The sequence below is a fragment of the Balaenoptera borealis genome (assembly GCF_965194805.1).
Source record: "Balaenoptera borealis genome assembly, chromosome: 16".
Taxonomy (NCBI): Eukaryota; Metazoa; Chordata; class Mammalia; order Artiodactyla; family Balaenopteridae; genus Balaenoptera; species Balaenoptera borealis.
In genome coordinates, this window is record NC_138872.1 from 38,068,637 (window position 1) to 38,090,641 (window position 22,005).

Sequence of the window (22,005 nt, forward strand, 5' to 3'; positions counted from 1 at the left end):
AAAAGCAAAGCTGTCAAGGTTTTGCCAACTTCGGAGCTGTCAGATCCGGGGTTACTTTTGAAACGAGATTTGGCAGAAACCGCGTCTAATGAAGAGTTGCATGCTTTGGAAAATCTCTCCTCCAGACATCTTATGAAAAATAAGCCAGGGCAGGCACGGCAAACCGGCTCAGCCACAAACACTGAAAGATTAGCTACGACTCAGGGCAGCCCAAGCAAGAAAAGAAAGAAGTACGAAAGAGGCCACTAACTTACGGAAGAAGATTGCAAACTCGTAGTTGAGGATATAGTGGCCAAGCCTGTGACAAACGAGCAGTCTGTCTAGATGCCGTGATTTTAAAGGAATTCGGATGATTGTTTCAAATAGAAAATATATACCTGCATTGGGGTCAGCTTTCAAAGCAGCGGCCTCCAGGAGCCTACATGCCTGTTCTGACAGCATTGCTACTTTCTCATTCACACTTTATAACTGTCTTCAGAAATTTACTTTAATGATAAATAGCCACTCGCTTTGTTGGCAGTGACAGTGTCCATGGAGGAACCGCATGAAGAAACCAATCTTGTGCCTCCTTGTCACATCCCTGTACGGACCACACGATGGGCCACGGTGCTGCTGGTCAGTTCTCCTGCCCTTCAGCCTGAGGAGGGCAGCAGTGGAGGAACAGGCTAGCGGTTCACACTATCTGCCTGTGGCACCAGCATCATGGTCTGAATCTGTGGAAGAAATGCAGAGCCTGGGTCCCACCCAGACCTACAGAATGAGAAACTCGGGGGGGATTCTGAAACCTGCCCACGTTCGAGAACCACCGGGTTAATTGGAGACTCCCTAGTGTTGATCTCCTCCAGCCTGGCAATTCTGGCCTCCAGCGCATCAGCAGGGGCCCACGTGTGGACATGCACCCATCATGCTCCCTCAAACCTGTAAAGCACCTGGGTTCAGTGTATGAGTCACTCTGTTCCCAGCTTCTTAAGCAGGGCGGCCACAGAGCCCAGGGAGCTGTGACTTTATCCTAAGAGTTGCAGGACATTTACATACAATTCAGCCCAACATTAGGGGAAGATGTGGGAGAAGCTTGTTCTTGCTTGTAGCTCAGGCATGTCCCTGCCCTTGCCGCCACCTCTAAGATTCTGGTTTAAGTTCAGGACAGACCAGAACCCAAGTGGAACTCAGCAGCCAGAGTTTGCAGTTTTCCACTTGGAAGGCTTCACAGGCAGTTTAAATTTCAAACCAGGAGCCTTCCATTTGCAGTATCACCCACTGTTGTCTCCAGTGGGCTTGCTGAAATGTCACATAGTGAATCATAGCAATGACTAATTTTGGATGGACACCTACAGTAGATTTTCTTAACCCAGTTTCATTCTAAAATAAGGAAGAAACCATATGCAAAGGTCACCCATCAAATGTATCTTTTTTCCTGCTCAACATTGGGTGGTGCTTTGAAGTAGTACCTCCCTAGTAACAAGGAAAATCAAGTATATTCCCCAAAGTGTAGGAGTTAGCAAAAAATAACCCAGAAAAAGCCCAACAATATAAAAGAATATGGAAGTAGACACAGTGTAAGTTCATGCTTAAGATTAATTAGTGGTTTCTCCCAGCTCATTGTGTCCTTCCCCACTCTCCTTTCCCCTCTTAGATTGCAGGGCAAGGCTCATTAAGAGGCAACCATATTTCATGGCATCATTTTGCGTCAGGAAGCTAAGTCTTGCTTGCCATACCTGGCCGTGGATACAGGTGCTAGGCCTTTGATGTTCCAGACTCTCCTGGTAGCCTGTTCCCCTCCTATGGTCCCAGCCTCACCACCCCCACCAGGAACACGGCCCCGCCCACTGATGCCCCTTCCTCTTCCCACTTAGCTTTTTTCCTGCCCCAGGTGATTCCAGTCACAGGATTCTATAGGAGAGGGAGCCCAACAGAATACCAACCACAGTGGAGCAGATTCTGCTCCTCCAATAGGGGCAGACTACACAGGGTGGAAACCTCCTGAGAAGGTGGCAGAACATGGCCCATCCTGGGCCCCTCTCTTAGAGCGATGCTATTCTCGGTGTGCGCTTCACTAAAGACAGAACCACAGTGTGTCATTGAATCTCCTTAAACAATTACTGGAACAGTTTAAGCAGAGAGGGCACAAATAGTAACCCAGGGAATAGGCCAAGAAACAATGAGCTCCCTGGAAGAGTCTGGAATTAAAAAGAGCCATTCCAATAGCTGCTGCCTACCCCAGAACTAGGAGATATTTGAACTAGAGGCACCAGAGAAAGTTTTTATCGAGTTTTTATTTCATTAGTTAACCTAGGCCTGGTGGTTAAAGCCAATACTTAACACGCTTAGTGATCGTCCTTCAAGAAAAGTCTTGTTTTAGAGTTTGGTGTATTTGTGGACGTAACAATGACTGTGATCTAGAGGGAAAATAGCACCTTTGGCTGTAGATAGATAGGGTCTTTCTCACAGCCATCATGTACATGGGATTTTTATCAGGATTAACAGAGGGAACAGCTCTCTGCTTCCGCAATAGGGCATGTGTTTGAGGAATTTCACCTTTAAGCATTTTCCTTCCACATGTCTGAAACACCCCTGGATCTCTTGTTACTTGAGTGGTGCTTTGATTCTTTGGATATTTGGAAGTACAGAGTGGAAAAGGGCTGCCAGGTTTTTTTTTGTTGCTTATTAGGTGGGAAATGAAGAGTTGGTTCTCTACTGCCAGAAGTGGGTGTGTTTTGATATTCTTAATAATCTTAATAATTTCCAGCATCTGAAAATCTGAGACCTTGTCAGTATTCTTAGTTAAAAAGAATAAGTTCTTCAACCACTTACTTAATAAAGCAAATTAAATGTATAGTCAAGTTCCCGTAAGTCTGATGCTTGGAAGAAATATGGATCCAATTTGATTAATGTTATAACTTTGAACTCCCTAACTTTCTCGATGTCATGGCTTCTACGTCACCTCCAGGTGCTTTCAAATGACTTTTTAATAGATTGGTGTTGGTTGTTTTTTTTTTTTTTTAATGTCCACAAATGTCTGAGAACAGTCAGTGTGACTTTTCTTACACATTTTTCTTTTCTTTGCCTCTGGAGGTTAACTGTCATCCAGATATGCATATAAATTGCTAACTGCAAAGGAGCAAACATTTGGGGAGAGAGGAGTAAATGCTGCAGCTTTTGTGCTCACTTATTTTAAATGAAAAAAATAGGAAAAATGTATTTCATTTTATAAAAAGCAAGAGTCACAAAAACTCTCTGTATTTTGATTTTTGGAGAATATAGCTTCTTTCTGAATGAGATATCTCAGGGTATATCTTGGGGACAACAATGGGATCACAGTTAATTTGTTTGCTCTCAGTGTCATGTTTGGACTTTAGCATGAATTGTTGTGCCTATCAGTGGCTTTTGATTTCAGAAAGAGCTCAGAGAGAGCAGAGCACGTAAGGGAAGGAAACCTCTGTACCCAAGCGAGTGGCCTGGGATCACGGTGTGGCCGTTCCCAGTTTCCTTGAATTCCTTCTTGGCAGGACCCACTGTAATATCTCCACAAAATTCTGGTGAGTGGCCTTCCTTTGGCTTTCCTAAGAGCCAAAACCTCTCTATTCAGTGTGCTGTGCTGTGGCTTGAGTATGGAAATCCTTTTAATTTCTTCTTTTCTCTTATGAGGAAATTTCCACGCTTGGTTTGTCAAGACAAGAGACTTCAAACGTTGTTATTGAAACACAAATGAATTGAAACGCGTTGCAACAAGTAAGAAATCAAAGTTAAGCTGATTTCTGTTAAACAGTTTAAAGTCTTCCTTGGTACAAAATAAATTAAGCGTTGTAAAATGAAGTTAATTCAGAAAATCAGGGCAGAAGTCTAACCATGTATATCATTGGTATTACAATTCATGATGCAATTAAATTCTCAGAAATCTGCAGAACTCCCTCTAATTTGGTTTCTTTGTTTACTTAACAAGGCAAGGAACAAATACATGTCAACGTGTAGCTTAACAGAGGGAACTTGAGTGGATGAAATTATTGCCTTTAATTGTCGAGAACTGCTCAGTACCGGGGTTGGATTTAAAATCACATAAGTTGTATTATGCAGCATGATATTACCTGATGATTGCTGTTACAGTTACTTATCAAAAATCTTGTTAATTAAACAAAAATCAGTGAAACCATACATTTGATCCGCAAGCACCTGACCAGGCAACTAAAGGTATGGATTTGACAGATCCCCAGAATAAACTTTCTTCAGTCAAGGTAGGAAGCCAAACACTGCAGACATCACCAGGAGAGCTCCCTTCTCCCATTAGCCTTATCCTCTCATTTGTTTTGTTTAAACTGCTAAAATAGTTTAAATAGTTGTGCATGCCTAGGGGATGAAACTAGTATGTAGCGTAAATGAGCCTGTTTTATGAATAAAAAGTAAAATTGTTTTAAAAAAGTAAATTAGTGTATGTCACTTTTCTTTAAAGCGAGTGAATTAACCCCAAGGAATATACATTCAGAATGCCCTTTTCTGAACATGCTATTTATAAAATTATGTTCTATTGGTTGGAGACTTTTTCCGCCTTGAAGCAATTCTGAGGTTTTGAAGACTGTGTTAAAATAATCAAAGGGGCTCTTCATTTGAACCATTGGCCCTAAAGATTTAGGTCTGGAACATCTTGTGCGGGATGTTGTGATTAAATTGGCCCGTAAGACTTGGGGTGGTCTCTACACTGCAGCTATGTTACCGCTTCTGCTCCCAGTTGTGAGCCAAGATAGACTCCTCTCGTGAGGGGTTAAAGTATGTGACCTTGACTCCTTTCCAGAGAATCTTGACATTTCCCAAGTGGATTCATTTCCATTTTCGAAGTGAATTTAGTCCTAGTTCAGCACCGAATGAAGCCCTGGGCTGACTCTTTCTCTGCACTGCCTTTTATGACAGGATCCCAGGCCTCTCTGGTTGCTTGTAAATATATTTCCCCTCAGATCCTGTACATAATTTTTCAGAAGCATTTCAATATCAGGTTGGAAAGATACATCTGAAAGCTGTATGTGAAATGCTGAGAACCGCTACACTCGACAAAGCAAAGCCCATTTTTTCTTGCCGTTTTGGTCATGGGTGCCGTGTGTGGCCGGCCCAGGAAAGCTGCCCTGCCCTGCCTGGTGCTGCTGACAGCCCTGCTGTTTTACCACCAATTGGTTCGTGTATTTGGGGACAAGTCACTTAACCTCCCGGGCCTCAGTTTCTTCATCTGTTAAATAATCTCTGATAGTTTAAGTACCACACTTGCCTCCATAGAGCCCCGAGGTAAGCGTACCACTCCGTGTATTAATTTCACCATCCGTTTAAAAATGGGTTCTTGACACTGAAATTGGAATTACCTGGGTAGCTTCTATTGGCCTAGGCATTGGCAGTTTTAAAAGCTCCTCAAGTTCTCATGAGATGCCATAGTTAAGAACTATTGTTTAAAATCGGGGGTAGGGACTTCCCTGGCCATTCAGTGGTTAAGACTCCGCGCTTCCACTGCAGGGGTCACGGGTTGGACCCCTGGTTGGGGAACTAAGATCCTGCAAGCCGTGAGATGTGGCCAAAAAATAAATAAAAGTGGCGGTGGAGGTTTGAGTGTGTTTAACTGGATGTTAAAAGAGGCAGGGTCTGCGAAGAGCTGAGTATCCTTTAGAAGAGAGGCTTTCTGCAAATGAGAAATGGGCCTACTTTCAAACAAATGGGAAGGGCTTAGGTGACAAGGTATCAATAGGCGTAAGTTTTAATCCTACAAGGGACGTGTTCTCTTTTCTCCCGGAGGCCCCCTACGTTACTTCTGCTGCTTTAGACCCGACACATGAGGCTACCTTCATCTTTGCCAGCACTGAGAAATTGTTACCCTCGTACAGAAGATGAGTTTTTAAAGCACCTAAATAATTGTCTGGGGTTTGCCTTTGATCCACGATCATTAATATCGTTAATAAGCTCTCGAAAAGTGCGTGTGAATCTCAAGTTCACATTTGGCAGGGTAGTGGAAGAAAGAACGCTTTTAAAATAGTTTGGCTCAGAAAACGCATCTGAAATAACCCTGTGGGAAAATCAGGAGAATTTCTCATCCTCTAAAGGATTACCTAGGATGAGATGCTGACCTTGTATTTTAAGTTCAGTTACATTTCTTAAAACCTCATTCATTACCCACACTGATTTATTTTAGGTGGTGAAGCAGGCTGTGGGAGGAGACTCCGGTGATATACAGCTTTCATGTTTGCTTTCTGTTCTTTCCACAGTTCCCCAAAGATCATAACGTGCATATATTTCTTTAAAAAAAAAAACAACAAACAGCGTCTTCACGAGATTTACTATAGCTTTTTCTCTCAGAAATTAGAGCTGAAGAATTCTCTCCTCTGTGGGCTTCCAAGGCGATCCAGCCCCAGAAGGCGAGGTGCCCAGGGTGAGCAGAGCCCTGACCTCTGTGGGGGAGAGGTCAGTTCAGCAAGAAGACTCAAAAGGGAGGAGGAAAAAGCAGCTTCTCAGCAGGGAGTTTGACTTGCTTCAGGGCAGAAGAGCTTTTATAAATAAGGGCCCAGTCTCCCACGCCCTCTTGCCTGTTCTTCTGTTACCAGTCCTGTCTCTGCGCTTAGACACACACATCGACGCACACACTCACGGACACACACAGACACACACTTGTGGACACACGCACTCATAGACATACACACGGACACGTACACATATCGACGCACACACGGACACACGCACATGGATACACACACTGGTGGACACACATGGACACACACACACTCCGGGACACAGCCTCAGCCCTCACTTCCCCCACTGCCTCACACCCCTCTCTCCACGTGCCCCTGGATTTGCAGGATGGACAGGCAGACCCTTCTCCAGAGGAGGCAGGTGATGGATTGGCTAGGGGGTTTTTCTGGGCCCAGTGGCTCCTAAGGCCTTTTCAGTTCCTCCTTCACATGCTCAGCTGGTGAGAAGAATGTGGAGGGCTCTTTCCCAAACCCACTGTGGGTGCCTGGGAGGACTAAGACCAGCCCATCCGTTCCTGTTGTCGGTGGGAGGAGGGGGAATGGTAAATTAGGGCGACCTCCAGGCCTGACGTGACACACAGGCTGTGCGTTTGGGATGTGTCCCGGTGGGAGGGGCCTGGAAGACCTTCCCAAAATGATGTCAGCGCGAATGGGGGCTTGTGAAACAGCAACCCTGCTTTGCTTTGTGTAATATATTCTCCTTAAAATGCTTGCCTGTGAGCCCTTCCCCAGCGCCTCCTGCTCAGCTCAGCGACCTGTAGAGCAGGGTGGAGCCTACCTGGGCAGAGCCCGGGGCAGCTAGAAAAGCATCCTCAGGTAGCTCTCCAGTGGGAAGAAGTACTCTCTGTGTCAGAACTGCAGGGGGTGTGCTGTTGGAGTTCTTGTTTTGATGCTAATAAGAATCTCCAGCTGGAAGAACCTTCTGGATCTCACCTGAAGTCTCTGTACAGGCTCAAAGACAAGCAGACTCTCAGTCCGTCTGTGAATTTTCTACATCAGATTGGCCTTCCTTTCTCTTGAAGACAGTGTTTCTCGGTACCAGTTTATCAAATCGCATGTTCTGGGTCCTGGTTGCAGAAACGACTCTGGCTGTTGTTCCTCGTGTTCGTAAGGTCTAATTCTAGGTCCTAGTAATGTTTTAGAAAAGTGCACCATACTTGAGAGAATCTTCACTTTCTGCCACTGGCTTTGCATGCCCACCCAGGCCAGCACCCACCATCAGAGCACAAACTGAGGAGAGAGGAGATGGTGGGAGAGAAAGTTGGGCTCGACATTTAGCCCCTTTCAGTGCAGAGGAGAGGGTCACAGCTCAGTGAGGACAGCCAGGGAAGGAATATCCCTACAGGGAAAGGCATTACGAAGTGATCCTGAGACGTCCAGTCCACTGAAAGCATCAGCAAGGAAACAGGAGTCAGACATTATCACGTTTCATGAGGAGAGAAAACTGGCCCAAGACGGTGTGTCCTGGAGTCCTGCAAGGCCAGGCACCTGAGCTTACCTTGTTTGGCCTTAATCTTATAAAACAGTGAAGAGGATGGATATGGAAGAACTATGTTCTATTAGTATGGTTTAGAGGCTATAGCGGGTCATCTACATTCTCAGACCATACACTGTTGTAGAATTTAATTGGGCACCAAGATTTTTTGTGATCCTGTAGTTTATTCTTGTCTTAAATGAGCTTTTCTATCTGCAACACTGGTAGCAGACACTGAACTGATCCAGGAAAAAGTCCACGATTTATATAGTCAGAACCAAATATGGTATAGCACCCACACCAGACACAGCCTGGTGCCATCCCCTTTACAAGAGGCCTGCATTGGTTTGCTGTTGCTGCGTAACAAGTTACCACAAACTAGCAGCTTTAAACAACACATAGTTATTATCTCGGTTCCTGACACCTTTTAGCTGGGTCCTCCGCTTTGGGTCTCAGAAGGCTGGAATCAAGGTGTCAGCTGGGCTGTGTCCTCATCTGGAGGCTCGACTAGTGAAAGACCCACTTCCAGGCTCCTTTGGGTTGTTGGCAGCTGTGAGACTAAGAGCCCTGGGGTCCTGCTGGTGGTTGGCCGGGGGGTTTGCTCAGCATCTCCTGGCTGTTCTCAGGACCTTGCCACATGCCTACCCCTCCATCTCAGTAATGGAGAAACCCCTTGTGCTGAATCTCTTTCATATTTTGAATCTCTCTGACTTCTCCTTCTGTGACCAGCCTGAGAAAACTCCCTGCTTTTAAAGCTCCTGTGATTAGGTCAGCCCCACTGGGATAATCTCCATATTTTAAGGCTAACTGAATTTGGGACTTTAATTAGGTCTGAAAAATCCCTTCACAGTAGGACTTAGATTAGGGTTTGGTCAAAGAACCAGGGACCAGGAGTCTTTGGGAGCCATCTACCACCAGATCCAGCAGCCCTTGGCTCTTCTCTGACAGGGGCCCAGTTCAATGGTGAGAGCGGAGGCTGTCACTGAAATCTAGCTGGATTCCTTCATCTTTTAATGGACTCTCTGGTCTCATGAGATGCTAAGAGAAATACCGAGAGCAGCGTTCTTTCTTCCTGCGGCCCTTTTTCATGAATACTAACAGTGGCACACATTTCTTATCACCATTTCACAGTTGGGGAAACTGAGGCACAGAGAATTTTGGAAACTTTCCCCGAGTTGGTAAGTGGCAGAGCCTAGAATCCAGGCCTGTCCAAACCCAAAGCCCAGAAATTGCTGTTGGGCCGCTCTAGTGTGCGCCTCACGCCACCCAGGCAGAAAATACTAACGCCAGGAGTTGGGAAGGAATAGCTGCAGGGGAATCAAGGAAGTGCGACTTCAGAGTGCAGGCCCCTGACGGCTCAGTGCTCAGCCTGGCCCTGTGCCCGAGAAGGTGAAAGTGACAGGCCCAGTTGGAGGCAGAGCACCCAGGAGGAGATGTTTGGGCCTTTCTATCTATTTAAATTGAACTATAGTTGACTTATAATATTGTGTTAGTTTCAGGTGTACAGCTTCAGATGCTTTTCCATTATAGGTTATTACAAGATATTGAATATAGTTCCCTGTGCTATATGGTAAATCCTTGTTGTTTACCTATTTTATATATAGTGGTATGTATCTTTTAATCGTATACTCCTAATTTATCCCTCCCTCTTCCCTTTCGCCTTTAGTAACCATAAGTTTCTTTTCTATGTCTGTGAGTCTGTTTCTGTTTTGCAAATAAGTTGATTTGTATTATTTTTTTTAGATTTCACATATAAGTGATATCATATGATATTTGTCTTTCTCTGTCTGACTTATTTCACTTAGTGTGATAATCTCTTGCTCCATCCATGTTGCTGCAAATGACAATATTTCATTCTTTTTTTGTGGCTGAGTAATATTCCATTGCATATATATACACCACGTCTGCTTTATCCATTCATCTGCTGGACACTTAGGTTGCTTCCATGTCTTGGATGTTGTAAATAGTGCTGCTATGAACATTTAGGTGCATGTATCTTTTCGAATTAGAGCTTTCATCTTTTCCAGATATATGCCCAGGAGTAAGATTGCTGGATCATATGCTTAGCTCTATTTTTAGTTTTTTAAGGAACCTCCAGACTGTTTTCCATAGTGGCTGCATCAATTTACATTCTGTTCAGGGCCTCTTTTGTTGAGTGTTGGACCGAGAATGCACAGGAAGCAAAGGCCGAGTTACCGGCCTTGGGTCCTGGGAGGGCAGAGCGGGTGGGGAGGCCTGACTCGTCCCTCCCACTCCCTTTCCTTCACATCTCAGCCACCATGTCCTTAGTTTTGTGCAAAACTGTAGCTGTTTCACATTTGTGCCCTTCCTTTCTGTTTTGTGCCTTGGATTCTTTCAAAAACACTTCCAAAAACCATCCCTGCCAAGCCAGAGAGCCCCCTGAGGGTATCTGGTTGTCCATGTCCTGAACTTGGAGGGGTGACATTTCTGTCCCCAGGATGGAGTTTTCCCGAATTGGTCGGCGCTGGTGCCTCAGCGCATAGGAAACTTTAGCATACTACGCCTAATTCTGGCCTCCCCAACATGACAAACAGGTTAGAGATGTGGGACCCGCTCCCATCCCTCCTCGGTGGGTGGGGAGAGCACAGGTGTTGGTGGAAGAGGCAGAGCGGCCCACGGGCGGTTCCAGAAACTCCCAGGTGCGTCTGTGCCAGCCCCGCTGCACCCCGTCATGGCGTGGCTGCACCCCGTCGTGGCGTGGCATCATGTTCAACTGCCTTGGCTTTTCATCTTTTTAGCTGCTCAGGGGCTTTTTGCTCCATAACCTGGACGTAGCCTGCCCAGGAGGCAAGCGTGGTTAGGGGGTGTGAGAGGAGGCCTGTTGTAATTGCAAATCACCTGACAGTGGCCGGCACCCTCCCAACTGCCTCAGACACTGAGAGCGTCGTGATCATCCTGAAAACCCCTGTGGAAGGGCGTGCACATGTGTGCAACGCACAGGGAGGAGTAGGATATAGGGGGCTGTCACTTGCTTTCCTTTCTGAGCCTCTTTTCCTGCGATTCATCTTCTAATTCTATGAAGCAGAAACTAAAAAGGACATGTGAAGCTGCCCAAGAACAAGGAAATCACCTCCAAAGGGATGCGTCTTCATCTGCCTTTGGTTTGGAAAATATCTGTTGCTCACGGATTTATAAAGATGTCACTTTCTAGGCAAAGCCCAGAGAAGGCACAGCTCAGATCAACGCCACTGTCTTTACAGCAGCTTCCTGCAGCCTCCCTTTTTGTTAATTGCTGATCTCCCAATTCTTTACCTTTGAAAATCACATCCAGGGCAGGATCTGGACATAAACCTGGCAAATCCCCGGAAGACGCAGAAAACGCAGCAGCCCAGCTAGCAGGAGCCCCAGGTTCTAGTCCTGGCTGTTGCTAACTCTGTGTGGCCTGGGACAGGTCCCTGATCCTCTCTAGGCCTCAGCTTCCCCTTCTGGGAAAGTAAGGAGGGATGGATCCTTTCACTGGTAAGGTCACCGATTGCATTAATACCTGGCGAGTCTCCAGTGAAGGCTTTTCAACTGCACATTTCTCAGAAAGGATGAAGGAAAGCAGCTTTTCACTCTTCAGGTGCAAAACAGAGCCGAGGGCCAACCCGTCTGGGTGCTGAGTAGTCATTAGGAAGCCAGCTGCTAACTTGTGTTCCCCTGGGGATCGTGGAGGAGCCCCACTGTCCCTGCCAGAAGAGCTTCTCTTTGAAACAAAGCTGTTACTTTCATGTTGCTGGCATCTGCTTTTGCTCTCGGCGTAATTCAACCCTTGGGTGTCCTGATGTGGACAGTTGCAGGGGGCGGGGCAGGGCGGCGGGGAGGCCTCGATTCAAGGTTCTCATTGGGTTTAAGAGCCTTTACTCTCGAAGTTAATTTCCCCAACTTTCATATCACAGGTTAATACTGGGCCCATGCATAATGATACAGAATTTAAGACTTGTAAAAGCCGCCTGGGACTTGAAAGAAACACACTGTCAGCCAGGAGGCTGTGCCTGGCATGCGGGAGCAAGTGACACAGGTAGAATTCATGTCCAAGGCCAGGGAGCCGCACCCTCGTGACACCATCTCAGAGGGTGCCATGCAGGTGTGCAGGCCCGTCTGTGCCAGGCAGCGGTACCCACAGCCCTGCGAGCATCACCCCCACTTGCCCTTACTTTTAACCACCATCAGAAGGCAGTTGTTCACAAAGGGAAATTCGTTATTCTTAATAGACCCAGGAATATCTCATGGACTTAAAGTGACACAACACGATTGCCCTAATGGTTTCTAAACTTTGTTTTTAAGACTTCTGGGGCCAGAACCCCACGGAACGGCCTCGGGGCACCCTCCTACCTCTGATGACCAAGCTGTCTGTTGGCATAGTTGGAGCCTGACATAGCCCGAGCCGGCATGTTTAGCTGCTTGTGGGATGGAAAAAAAAATGCTAAGAAAAATAATTGTTGTTTTTGCAAACTATCTATTTAAAAACAGAACCTCAGGAAGCAGATTTCTGTTTCAATGCTCAGATGAATCAGAGTTTACAAAGTATAAATACACATTAGCAGGAGGAGACTTCCCATAACCCAGTACTTGTGTGTCTTCCCAGCCCGGGAACCTCTGAACTCCTGTTTCTCATTCCCAGTAGAGGCAAGAAAGAAAGCCGCCGTCGAAGCGGAAACTTTGCTGGAACTTTGCTCAGCCCAAGTTGCAAACCTCTGCAGGCCGGTGGGACTTTTTCTTTTTTTTTCTTTAAAGGCAACTGGTTTTTAGCCGCACACTTGCTCACTTTGGGGTCGACAGGTGTATGCCGTTCAGAAATGTGGGAAACCCACAATCTGGTTCCTTGGGCTCTTTGCTACCTAAGAAATATTACCAAATAAGTTAACTTTGACTCACTGACCCCCTCAGATCAGCCAATAAAATGAAGCTCTTACACCACAACTTGTTCAAGGGGCGGTGTCATTAATTTACTTAAAAATGATGTCAGGTGGCAATTGAGCAACAAACCAGCTTCCAGACTACTTAATTCAGTTTAACAAGGAGGAAAAGCCTTGGAATTAATGGAAGAGCTTGTACTTTAGTATGTTAGTGAAGCTGTTCTCAAAGTTTGCTGTACCTAAACCAGGGAGGATTGGGGGAGGAGGGGACAGCTTGTTGAAAATACAGGTTCCCAGGCCCCGCTTATGAATCATGGGCCAGGCCTGGGACTCTGCATTTAAGAGAAACACACCCCACCCCAGCTTACAAGTTCCGCTTCTGCTCATCACCCAGTCTCACTGGGCTTTTAGTTAAGATATACCCCCTTGTTCTAACTCCGTGTTACATAAGTCTAGAATCCCAGGACAGTGTCCCATCCTAAAGCAACCAACTTCGAGCTGATGCTTTCCCGGAGTTTCATGGTATATATATGTTCTAATGCTGGAGTTCTAGTTAGCCATGTTTCTGGACGGAAAATTCTTCGTTTTCCAGGACCTGCTTACAGAGGGCACAGAACATTCCCAGGGGATGGGGAAGGTTCTAAGTCCCTTCTTTTGCACATTCTCGCCCCCAGGATAACCAGGGCCTGGAGAGAAAGGGGACAACCGCCCTTAACGACCAAGGTCCTGGCTTTGAGCTGTGTCCAGATGAGACCATCTCATCCTTTCCACTACCCAGCGTGTCCTGCATAGAAGGCTCCTTAAAAATAACAATCACAAGATCATTTCCCTCCTGGAATAAAGAATTGCAGAGGCTCATTAAACTTTCTTCTTGGCACACAAGCCTTTGGCAACTACCCAGGGAATTCTGGGTCCTGCAGAATCCAAGTTTACAAACCACCAGGGCAAGGTAGCATTCGAACTTAGACTGTCCTGCTCGTGGGGTCTGGAGTGGGAAAGCACTGCTCCCTCCCTCTGACCCGACCCCCGCAGAGCAGTGATGGGGGGAAGGGCGCAGTACCAGGACAGGGAGACACCGTGGAAACCCAGACCCGTCACAGTCCAGGTCCTTCGCGCTCCCTCCCCAAGCCAAAACTCTGTCCCAGACTGATTCCCCTGGTGGCCTCCGCTCGTGCACAAGGAACCAGGGACACTTCAACCCGCCATCCATTCTTAACCAAGATGCCCATCGGGACACACCTCCTAGCCTGGTAGAAAGAGAAGCTTCCCAAGAATGAAGAAAGATAAACATCCCCGTAGCTTTTCCCTCCGCTCAGTTTGTCCCTCCAGCTGGAGTTATCCTATGAAGACTGGAGGGGGGTGACAGCCTAGGTGTCAGAGCTCCGAGGAGGGTAAGCTATGGCTTCCTAACCAGAGGAGGGAACTCCTGGCAACTCCTCAAAGCTGCTGGAAGCTGTCCACGTGCCTGTCACTGGCGGTTCATCCCTCAGTGCCGAGATGCCAGAGGCAAAGCTTCCCCCACTCCACCCCGCCCCGCCACGTGGGGCAGGCTTGTTGGCCTCTGGCCCCAGCAGCCACGAGCAATAACCACGGCTTACCTGCCGTTTAGAGGTAGGAACAGCCCGGCTCTGGCACCTCACGAAGGCCAGGCACCCGGCACCCCCAAGGGCGCACGGGAGGCCAGCCACTCGCGCACTCCCTAGGAGCAAGGTGGTGAGGAGCAGAAGGACCCTCACCCCAGAAGCTTGTAACCGCCACCTCCTGCGGAGACCAGCCCAGAGGCACAAGGTGCACAAAAGCCACAAGGGTGTGGTCTGCAAGTGAAGGCAGGACATCCACATTCATCCAACCAGCCAGGGGAAAAAAAAAAAGAGAAAGCCTCCAGGCTCCCTCCTTATCCCCCAGCACCAATTCCAAGCTATTTAAAACCCTTTTACTGCGGTGGGCGTTCCCGCAAGTGCTCAAAACAATTCAGTCCACACTGCAGGCCATTAATCCAGTGGTGTTTATTCAAGCAGTATTCACACTTGCTGTCGAATAACAAGGGCATCTAGGCCCCCAAGACGGGGCTCACAGCTCCAGCTTCACAGCAGCCCCTCGGGGTTTCAAGAATGTTATGGCTGAAAAGGCTTTCCGTTCTTGATGGGGGCCCCTGTCAAGCACAGCCTACTTCTCACACCCCAGTCACCAGGACAGACCCAGGGCGGTGGCAAAGGCACAAGGCAGAGCCAGGCAGAACTACGTAAGCTCAGAAGAGGCCACACTGGTCCGTGTTTTCGTACAAAAAAATTTAATAAATATGACTTTTCAAAATTTATTGCCAGGAACAACACATCAAAGATGTATGTTTATGTTCATAGAACACTAACAGGACAATACAAAGGATCTTCACGGTCTTAACGGTGAACCAACGAAATCAGTTTTTAGTAAGTCTTTTTGATCTTAAATTTCGTCATAGCATTTTGATTTCCTCACTTAAGGCAGGCAGTGGACTCTGGCAAATCTAAACAGTGACCTTTCCGGACATTTTACGGTTCAAGTATTCAACTAGCTTATGAGAATACTCCCTAAATGCAGTAGATAACAACAAAAAAATCAAATCTACAAGTGGTTCAGTCTTACATTACGAATGGTGAAAAGAAATCAGAATTTACAGGATAAGATTGGTGTGCTTCCAACTTCACACAATTAATTTGATATCTTTAATGATCTTCAACCACTCACGTTTTGGCTACGTTTAGTCATAGCTCAGCTTGTTCCCTTAAACTGCTCGGTAGCAGATCACCTGCCTGTCTCTTTCAAGTCTAAAGCAAAAAAAAAAACCAAAAAAACAAAAAACTTGTTCTAGACTAACTCTCAAACTGCCTCAGTCGGGGTTTTAAACATCTGACGTCGTACGAAAAAAAAAAAAAAAAAAAAAAACTCCACCAGTATTCCAGGCACAGAAGGCCATCCTATTGTCTTAAAATAAACTATTTTCAAACACCTTAATTTTGGCTTATAGGCAACACATAATAAGAAAATAAGGTCAAAAAAATAAAGCCATACGCTTACAACGCTATCAAAAACCTTCAATTCTAAACACGTACATATAAATAAAAAGGAATGATGTCTTAAGGCTCTTGATTATTAAGTTAATAAATCAAATATACACAGTGATTAATAAAAAAGAATTATTTACAGAACTATACAAAATTCTACTTTTGACACATTTTTCCTCTTTAAATTCTTCATTTTACCAGCAACTGCTGACATCAAAGTCCCCCTCCCCCAACAACAACAACAAAATACAATAAAAAAAATAAATAATAAACTCATTTGTGATAGTTGCTGTGGTTCTGAGCTGCAAAGGCACTTTTCAAATACAGAACTACTTGGACGTCATCATAAAACCAATATACAAAAACAACTCAAGAGTCAATAAATATAAATAAAAACTATGATCCTAAGACTGCATCACCATCGGGACATCTGGCAGAAGTGGAGGCTGGAGGCCTCGGGGGGCCGGGTGTTCTCCTGGGAGCCTGATCCGACAGGTGCGGGGCCCCAGGGCCCCGGGGCCTGGTGTTTGCATAGCTGTGCGATGCAGTGCTGCCCAGCCAACCACAGAAACTACCATTGCCAGTGTAAGCCAGCTTGTCAGAACTTAAATTAACACAGGGATTCTACGTCAAGGACAGCCTGGGACCGGAACACGACAGGACAGCTGGAGAAGCTTCAGGAACCCCGGGCGCCCTCAGACTCCGCCCGCCGTCTGCTATACGATGTACTCCATGCGGTTCAGGCTCTGCGCGCTCTCCAGGTCTCTGTTGTCCTGTTTGTTTGTCCAGTTCGGGTGCTTGGCCGGCGTGCCGTGGGGGGACTTCTCCTCTCTGTCGACCAGCGTGTACGTGGCCTGCCTGGCGAAGCGGGCTTTCTGCTGGTGCTTGTCCATGTCGTCCTCTTCCACCTCCGAGTTGTGTGTCCTTATTTTGGACATTTTGGAGTTCTTGTTCTCGTAGTCCTTGATGGGGACCGTGTTGGCCCCGTGCTTCTCAATGGGGTTCTTGATCTGGTTCAGCTGCTCCCGCACGTTGTTGGTGGTGCTCTCCTCAGAGGCCGAGCGCGCGTGGCTGCCGGGCTTCCGCCGCTTGCGCACGCACCAGTAGAAGGCGGTCACCAGGCAGCAGACCCAAGCCACGGTCAGGACCGAGCTCAGCAGGGGCACCAGGAAATCTGCAAGGCAGGGGCACCCCCGTGAGCCCCGCGCCCACGGCTCCCCTGTCCTTGGTCCCTGAGAAGGGCGCGTGGGGACGAGTCCCTTTCCCAACCACACATCATCACCTCCCAGCATCCTCAGAGATCCAGCATCCCTGGAGAGACCAGGCCGAGCAGCAGCCCGTAGAGGCTCCCACCTTGGTGCGGAACAGCATCTGGGCCGGTCACGGGGAGTCTGGCTACTTAGGCAGCTCATTAGAGGAGCCGGTTTTCAGAACCATCAGAAAGAGGGTCCCGGCACGGACGGCTCAAATGCCCCCAGTGGTCCTGCGCCCGGCAAGTCGCTTCACTAGAACGGTGATGCTCGGGGCATCCACGGGGGACCCTGGACATCCTGCAGGGCCATCGAGCCATCTATCAAACCCGTGTCTCAGTGCTTAGGACGGGCTGTCCCCTGATACTGGAGCACAGGACAGGCTCCGCACAGACACGCGCTCAAGGCACAGCCATGCTCTTCCCAGGACCCAGAGACAATGTGTGCCTGGAAGGGCGCCCGCCTGCCGGAGCACAGCTTGCAGGCAGGGGAACAAGTCAGGGCCGCCTCTGCCCTTTGCCATGTGACCTTGGTCACGTCAGCCGGCCTCTGTTTTCTCAGTTAAACATGGGGGATCCTTGAGTAGGGAACCGTCAAGTAACTCCCCACCCTGGCGGTTTTACTGGACGCCAGTTGTATTGGTCTTATTGATGAGATGGACGGACGGTCCTCACAGAAAGGGACCACCGCCCCCACCACCTACCTGTTCTGTTCTTCAGAGGACGCCTCTGAACTCTCACTTCTGCAACGGCGGCGATCAGTGAGCTGTTCCCTTCTCGTTTACTAACAAGATCTATAATTTTGTCGGTGATTTCCTTGATTGGGTTTCCATCATCCCGGATGTCTTCAGCAGACTGGAAAAGGAAGACTCATCAGACCAGAGGGTCAGGGACACTCTACAGTCACCTTTATTCAAAATTATTTGACCACACGTGTATGTCAAGCTCTCCTTCAATATATCTGCTCACCTGGACACTGGCTAAGTGAAGTTTCTGAGCTACTTCGCAATCAAACAACTAAGCGTGCATGGGTCTCATACTCACAATGGCCACGTGTATTTCATTGTTTGCAGAAGGGGAAGGCTCGCAAGCTATGTAGATTGAATATTCAGCAGAAACATTCTTCAAAATATTCAAATTCCGCAACTCGCTGCAAATGTGCTCTGTGGTGAGACCCTAGAACGAGATTTTTAAATCCACACACATGTAAAAGAGCAGAAGGAAAAAAGGCTGCTGTTTGCTTGAAAGTGAAGCTATATTCAGAAGCTGAGCTCTGGTGTAAGACAAGAATCTAGGCTAAGGGGGAGGAGATCCGAGCTCGACTTGCCCCTGCTTTAGGGCAGGCAGACACACCCCACCTCTCCAAAGCCAGCAAGGTGTTCCGTACCGGCGACATCATCTCCTTGTTGAAGGTGAACGTGATGTTGGCACAGTTGTCCTGGTAGTAGGGGTCGGAGGCACACTTGGTCTTCACGGGCTGGAGGCTGGAGGACCGGCACTCACCCACACCAGTGCAGGGGCGCACGAAGCACTGGGCGTCCAGGATGGGGATGCAGCTCTGCCCGCTGGGGCACTCGCTGTGCCCTTTGTGCAGCGAGCAAGGGCGGGGGCCACACCACACCTGCAGAGACAGACAGAGAAGAGCTCAGGAGACGCTCGTTGGCAGTTCCAGAACCAGAACGCCGGCGGCTGGGGCCACGCCTACCTTCGAGCAGGCGATCCTCCCGTCCAGGCACTGGCAGGTGTTGCAGTCATCGTCCCACTTGGCCCCATCAGGTATCACGCTCCCCACGGTGATGCAAGATCTCCCTGAAACTGAGGTGGAGACTCGTGAGTGGGAGGAGTTGCCTTTTCTGGAGACGGTTCTCCTGATTCTTCACTCCCTGCCCGTCGGGAAGTGATGACACCTGTTGCCCCTTGCCCTGTGACAACACAGTTGCTCCCACGATGGGCAAGCGTCCCTCCTTCCCCAGTGGCCTTTGCACCTGCCACGTGACCGGCTTTGGTCAGCGCAGTGCGTTGGGATGCGACGTGAGCAGAGTCTCTCCCGGGTGAGCTTGGCCCCTTGAGAGTCTGCCGTTTGCCAGGAAAAGGACATGCCCTGGATACAGTGCTGGTCCAAGGAGGATGGGGTGGCACACAGACCTGGGCACCCAAGCCGAGGCATCCATCGCTCTGCTTCTGCCCTTTGTGCCCACGAGCAACACCAATACTTGTTGTACGCACGGAGATCGGGGATGGTTGTCACACAGCATAGCTGTGGCAACAGCTGGCTAAAACCAACAGCTACCCTGTTTTCATGGGACCCCCCCCCCCTCAGGTTTCCCCGTCCCCGTGGTCCCAAGTGGATGTCCCCTCCGTGTTCTCTCCCTGAGCATACTGTCCACTCACGAACAGTCAAAACAGTGACTGCAGTGCCTGCTCAGCCCGCAGGACACACGGGCAGCTGGGCCCGGCCCACGTACCTTCCTGGCATTTAGCACCACTGTGCCCTGGGGGGCAGACACACCGGTACCCATTGATCTCATCCACACAGGTCGCCCCGAAGGCACAAGGTGAAGACTGGCATTCGTTGATGTCTAGGAAAAATGGAGTTCGAGCTTAGGCCCCAGTGGGAGGCAGCAATGTTTTTCTAAGTTTTTACTGAAAAAACGTACACAGATAAGCTTTCTAAGTATAAGCTTAATGCATTTTCATCACATGACCAGCACCCAAATAAACAGATCATCAGTACTCCCAAAGTCTCCAGTCACTGCCCCACAAGGACCACCGCTAGCCTGATTTCTAACAGCTGAGAATCATATGGGGAAGCAGCAATTTTTAACTGAGGTTCCTTTTTCTTTGACAGTACAATTTAGAACAAGGGCCGGCAAAGATCTTGAAAAGGGTCAGCTAGTAAGTAGTTTCGGCTTTGCAGGCCATGTAGTCTCTGTCACGACTGCCCAACTCTGTTGCAGCATGAAAGCAGCCCTAGACGGTACATCAACAAGGGTGTGGCTATGTGTCAATCAAACTTTATTTTGGCCCCCAGGCCATAATTTGCTGACTCCCGATTCAGAAACATGAAACAGATACACAGTTCCCCCATCTAGTAGTTCTTGAAGTCCCAGACTTGGGGACCTCAAGGACCAGTAAAACTTTAAATGCTTTAGGGACAAGAACACAAAGAAGTACAACTAATCTATCACCTTTTTTGGCAAAAGAAAGGGCATGTAAAAAAAGTAGGGAAAAGACTCAAAATAAAGAATAAACTGTGAACTTCCTGAAAAACTGCATTGCCTGCCTCCATTTTGTTTAGTCATTTCACCGGGGCCTGATCAAGCCCTGGAAACCGCAGCCCCAGTCCCTTCTGTGGCCTTAGCTCTGTCCCCCACCGGCATGGCTGTGGCAACGTCCGCTTGCCCATAATTTCATGTTAGTCACGGGGACAGGCACACTCTTTCCTTAGGACCTCAGAGTAGATTAATCACCAAATTCTGTGTCTGACGCTCTCTCCCCTAGAGCAAGGAGGGCTGTGTCCCCCAGAGAGGGCCCGGCAGGTACCTGGGAGGGAGAGTCCAGCCAGGGCCATCTTAATCCCAGCTGGAGGCAGGAGGTTACTTGTCAAGGCTACTTAGAACCATGGCCATAATTATTTTAAAGATGAAAACTCTCAGGCTGAGGGTTTGGAGTGGGGAGACCCAGTCGGAGGTGGTCCTTACTTATCCTGCAGTCAGGCCCAGCGAAGCCAGGGGCGCACTCACAGCGGTACCAGTTCTCTCCATCCACGCACGTGCCACTGTTGTAGCTATGAAAGCAAAGACCCCTCGGTCACCACCAGTCCACCACTCCCCCTGCCAGTTCAAAGGTAGCTGTGCCAGTTACGATCGGCGGCTCTCACCCCTGCTCACACACACCACTGCCTGGGAGCTTTAAAAACACTGATGTCTGGGTCCCACCCCCAGAGTGTCTAATATCACAGGTCTCGGTTGCAGCCCAGGCACTGGAACTTATAAACGCTCCCCGGGTGATTCTCGTGTGCAGCCAAGGTTGAGAATCACTGCTCTAAATGAGGACACAACCTGACTAATTAAAGTGTGGTCCACGGACCAGCAAGATCGGTGTTGCCTGGGAGCTTGTCGGAGAGGAGGAATGTGCCGCAGCCCCCAGACCTCCCGCATCTGAACCTGCACTTCAAACAAGACCCCCAGGAGATGCCCACACATGTCACAGCCAACAAGTGCCGGCTTAAAATGTGGCCATGCTTACCAGGGATGAGGACTGCAGTCATTGGTATCTGCAAAGTAAAAAAAAAGACAACTTAACAGTGAGGCCTTCTTAGCCCTAAGTAAAAACACCAGTGATTTCCCACGATACCCAGATGATAAAGCTGTCGTTAACACCGGCAGAAGGAGCTTAAGACCTCTGCTCAATTGGAACCAGGCCCACACCACACTTGGTCCCATTCGCCGTGGGACACATGTACACAGGAAGAGGCCCTGGGTGGGGTGGGCAGGGGGTGTGAGAATGGATGGAGACAGGCTGCTGGTCAGACCGGAGCTGGGAACCACGACGCCATCTGTCTCCACTTATCTCCTCGGCGACTTTCTCATGCCCAGGTCAGGGCTGCATCCCATCAAGTCATTAGAACAGACCCAGGTGATGCAGAAGCAGACATCAAACAGCTCTGCTTCTGGTTTCCATTGCCAGTCCCTGGGGGTGTCAGGATGGACTCCTGCAGCCCTCAGAGAGTTCAAGGTGGCAAGCGGGGGGGAAACACTCACTCTGCGTACAGATGGGCCCCTCCCAGCCTTCTTTGCAGACACACGTGAAGGACTCGCCGTTGACCACACAGGTGCCCCCATTGTGGCAGGGGTTAGGCAGGCAGCTACTGTTTCGGGCTACGAGATAA

General features: G+C 48.5%; 2 protein-coding genes across 5 annotated transcripts in view; one reads left to right on the forward strand and one right to left on the reverse strand.

The window, feature by feature from the left end:
• SLX4IP (SLX4 interacting protein) overlaps positions 1-4,418 on the forward strand; it is a 72,447-nt gene extending 68,029 nt beyond the window's left edge. Inside the window, 1 exon segment of the mRNA XM_082359132.1 lies at positions 1-4,418. Coding sequence (XP_082215258.1) covers positions 1-249 — 249 coding nt within the window. The 3' untranslated portion in view covers positions 250-4,418.
• A 10,394-nt stretch (positions 4,419-14,812) lies between these two features.
• JAG1 (jagged canonical Notch ligand 1) overlaps positions 14,813-22,005 on the reverse strand; it is a 35,420-nt gene continuing 28,227 nt past the window's right edge. For 3 of the 4 annotated variants that reach the window (XM_082358990.1, XM_082358992.1, XM_082358989.1), the window contains 9 exons: positions 21,878-21,994; positions 21,363-21,390; positions 20,816-20,901; positions 19,580-19,693; positions 18,820-18,929; positions 18,502-18,735; positions 18,159-18,290; positions 17,819-17,969; positions 14,813-17,039 (listed from right to left, as the gene is read on the reverse strand). In XM_082358990.1, the coding sequence (XP_082215116.1) occupies positions 16,582-17,039; positions 17,819-17,969; positions 18,159-18,290; positions 18,502-18,735; positions 18,820-18,929; positions 19,580-19,693; positions 20,816-20,901; positions 21,363-21,390; positions 21,878-21,994 (1,430 nt within the window). In that variant the 3' untranslated portion in view covers positions 14,813-16,581. The remainder of the gene's footprint in view (positions 17,040-17,818; positions 17,970-18,158; positions 18,291-18,501; positions 18,736-18,819; positions 18,930-19,579; positions 19,694-20,815; positions 20,902-21,362; positions 21,391-21,877; positions 21,995-22,005) is intronic. The other variant, XM_082358991.1, reaches the window with a different exon arrangement.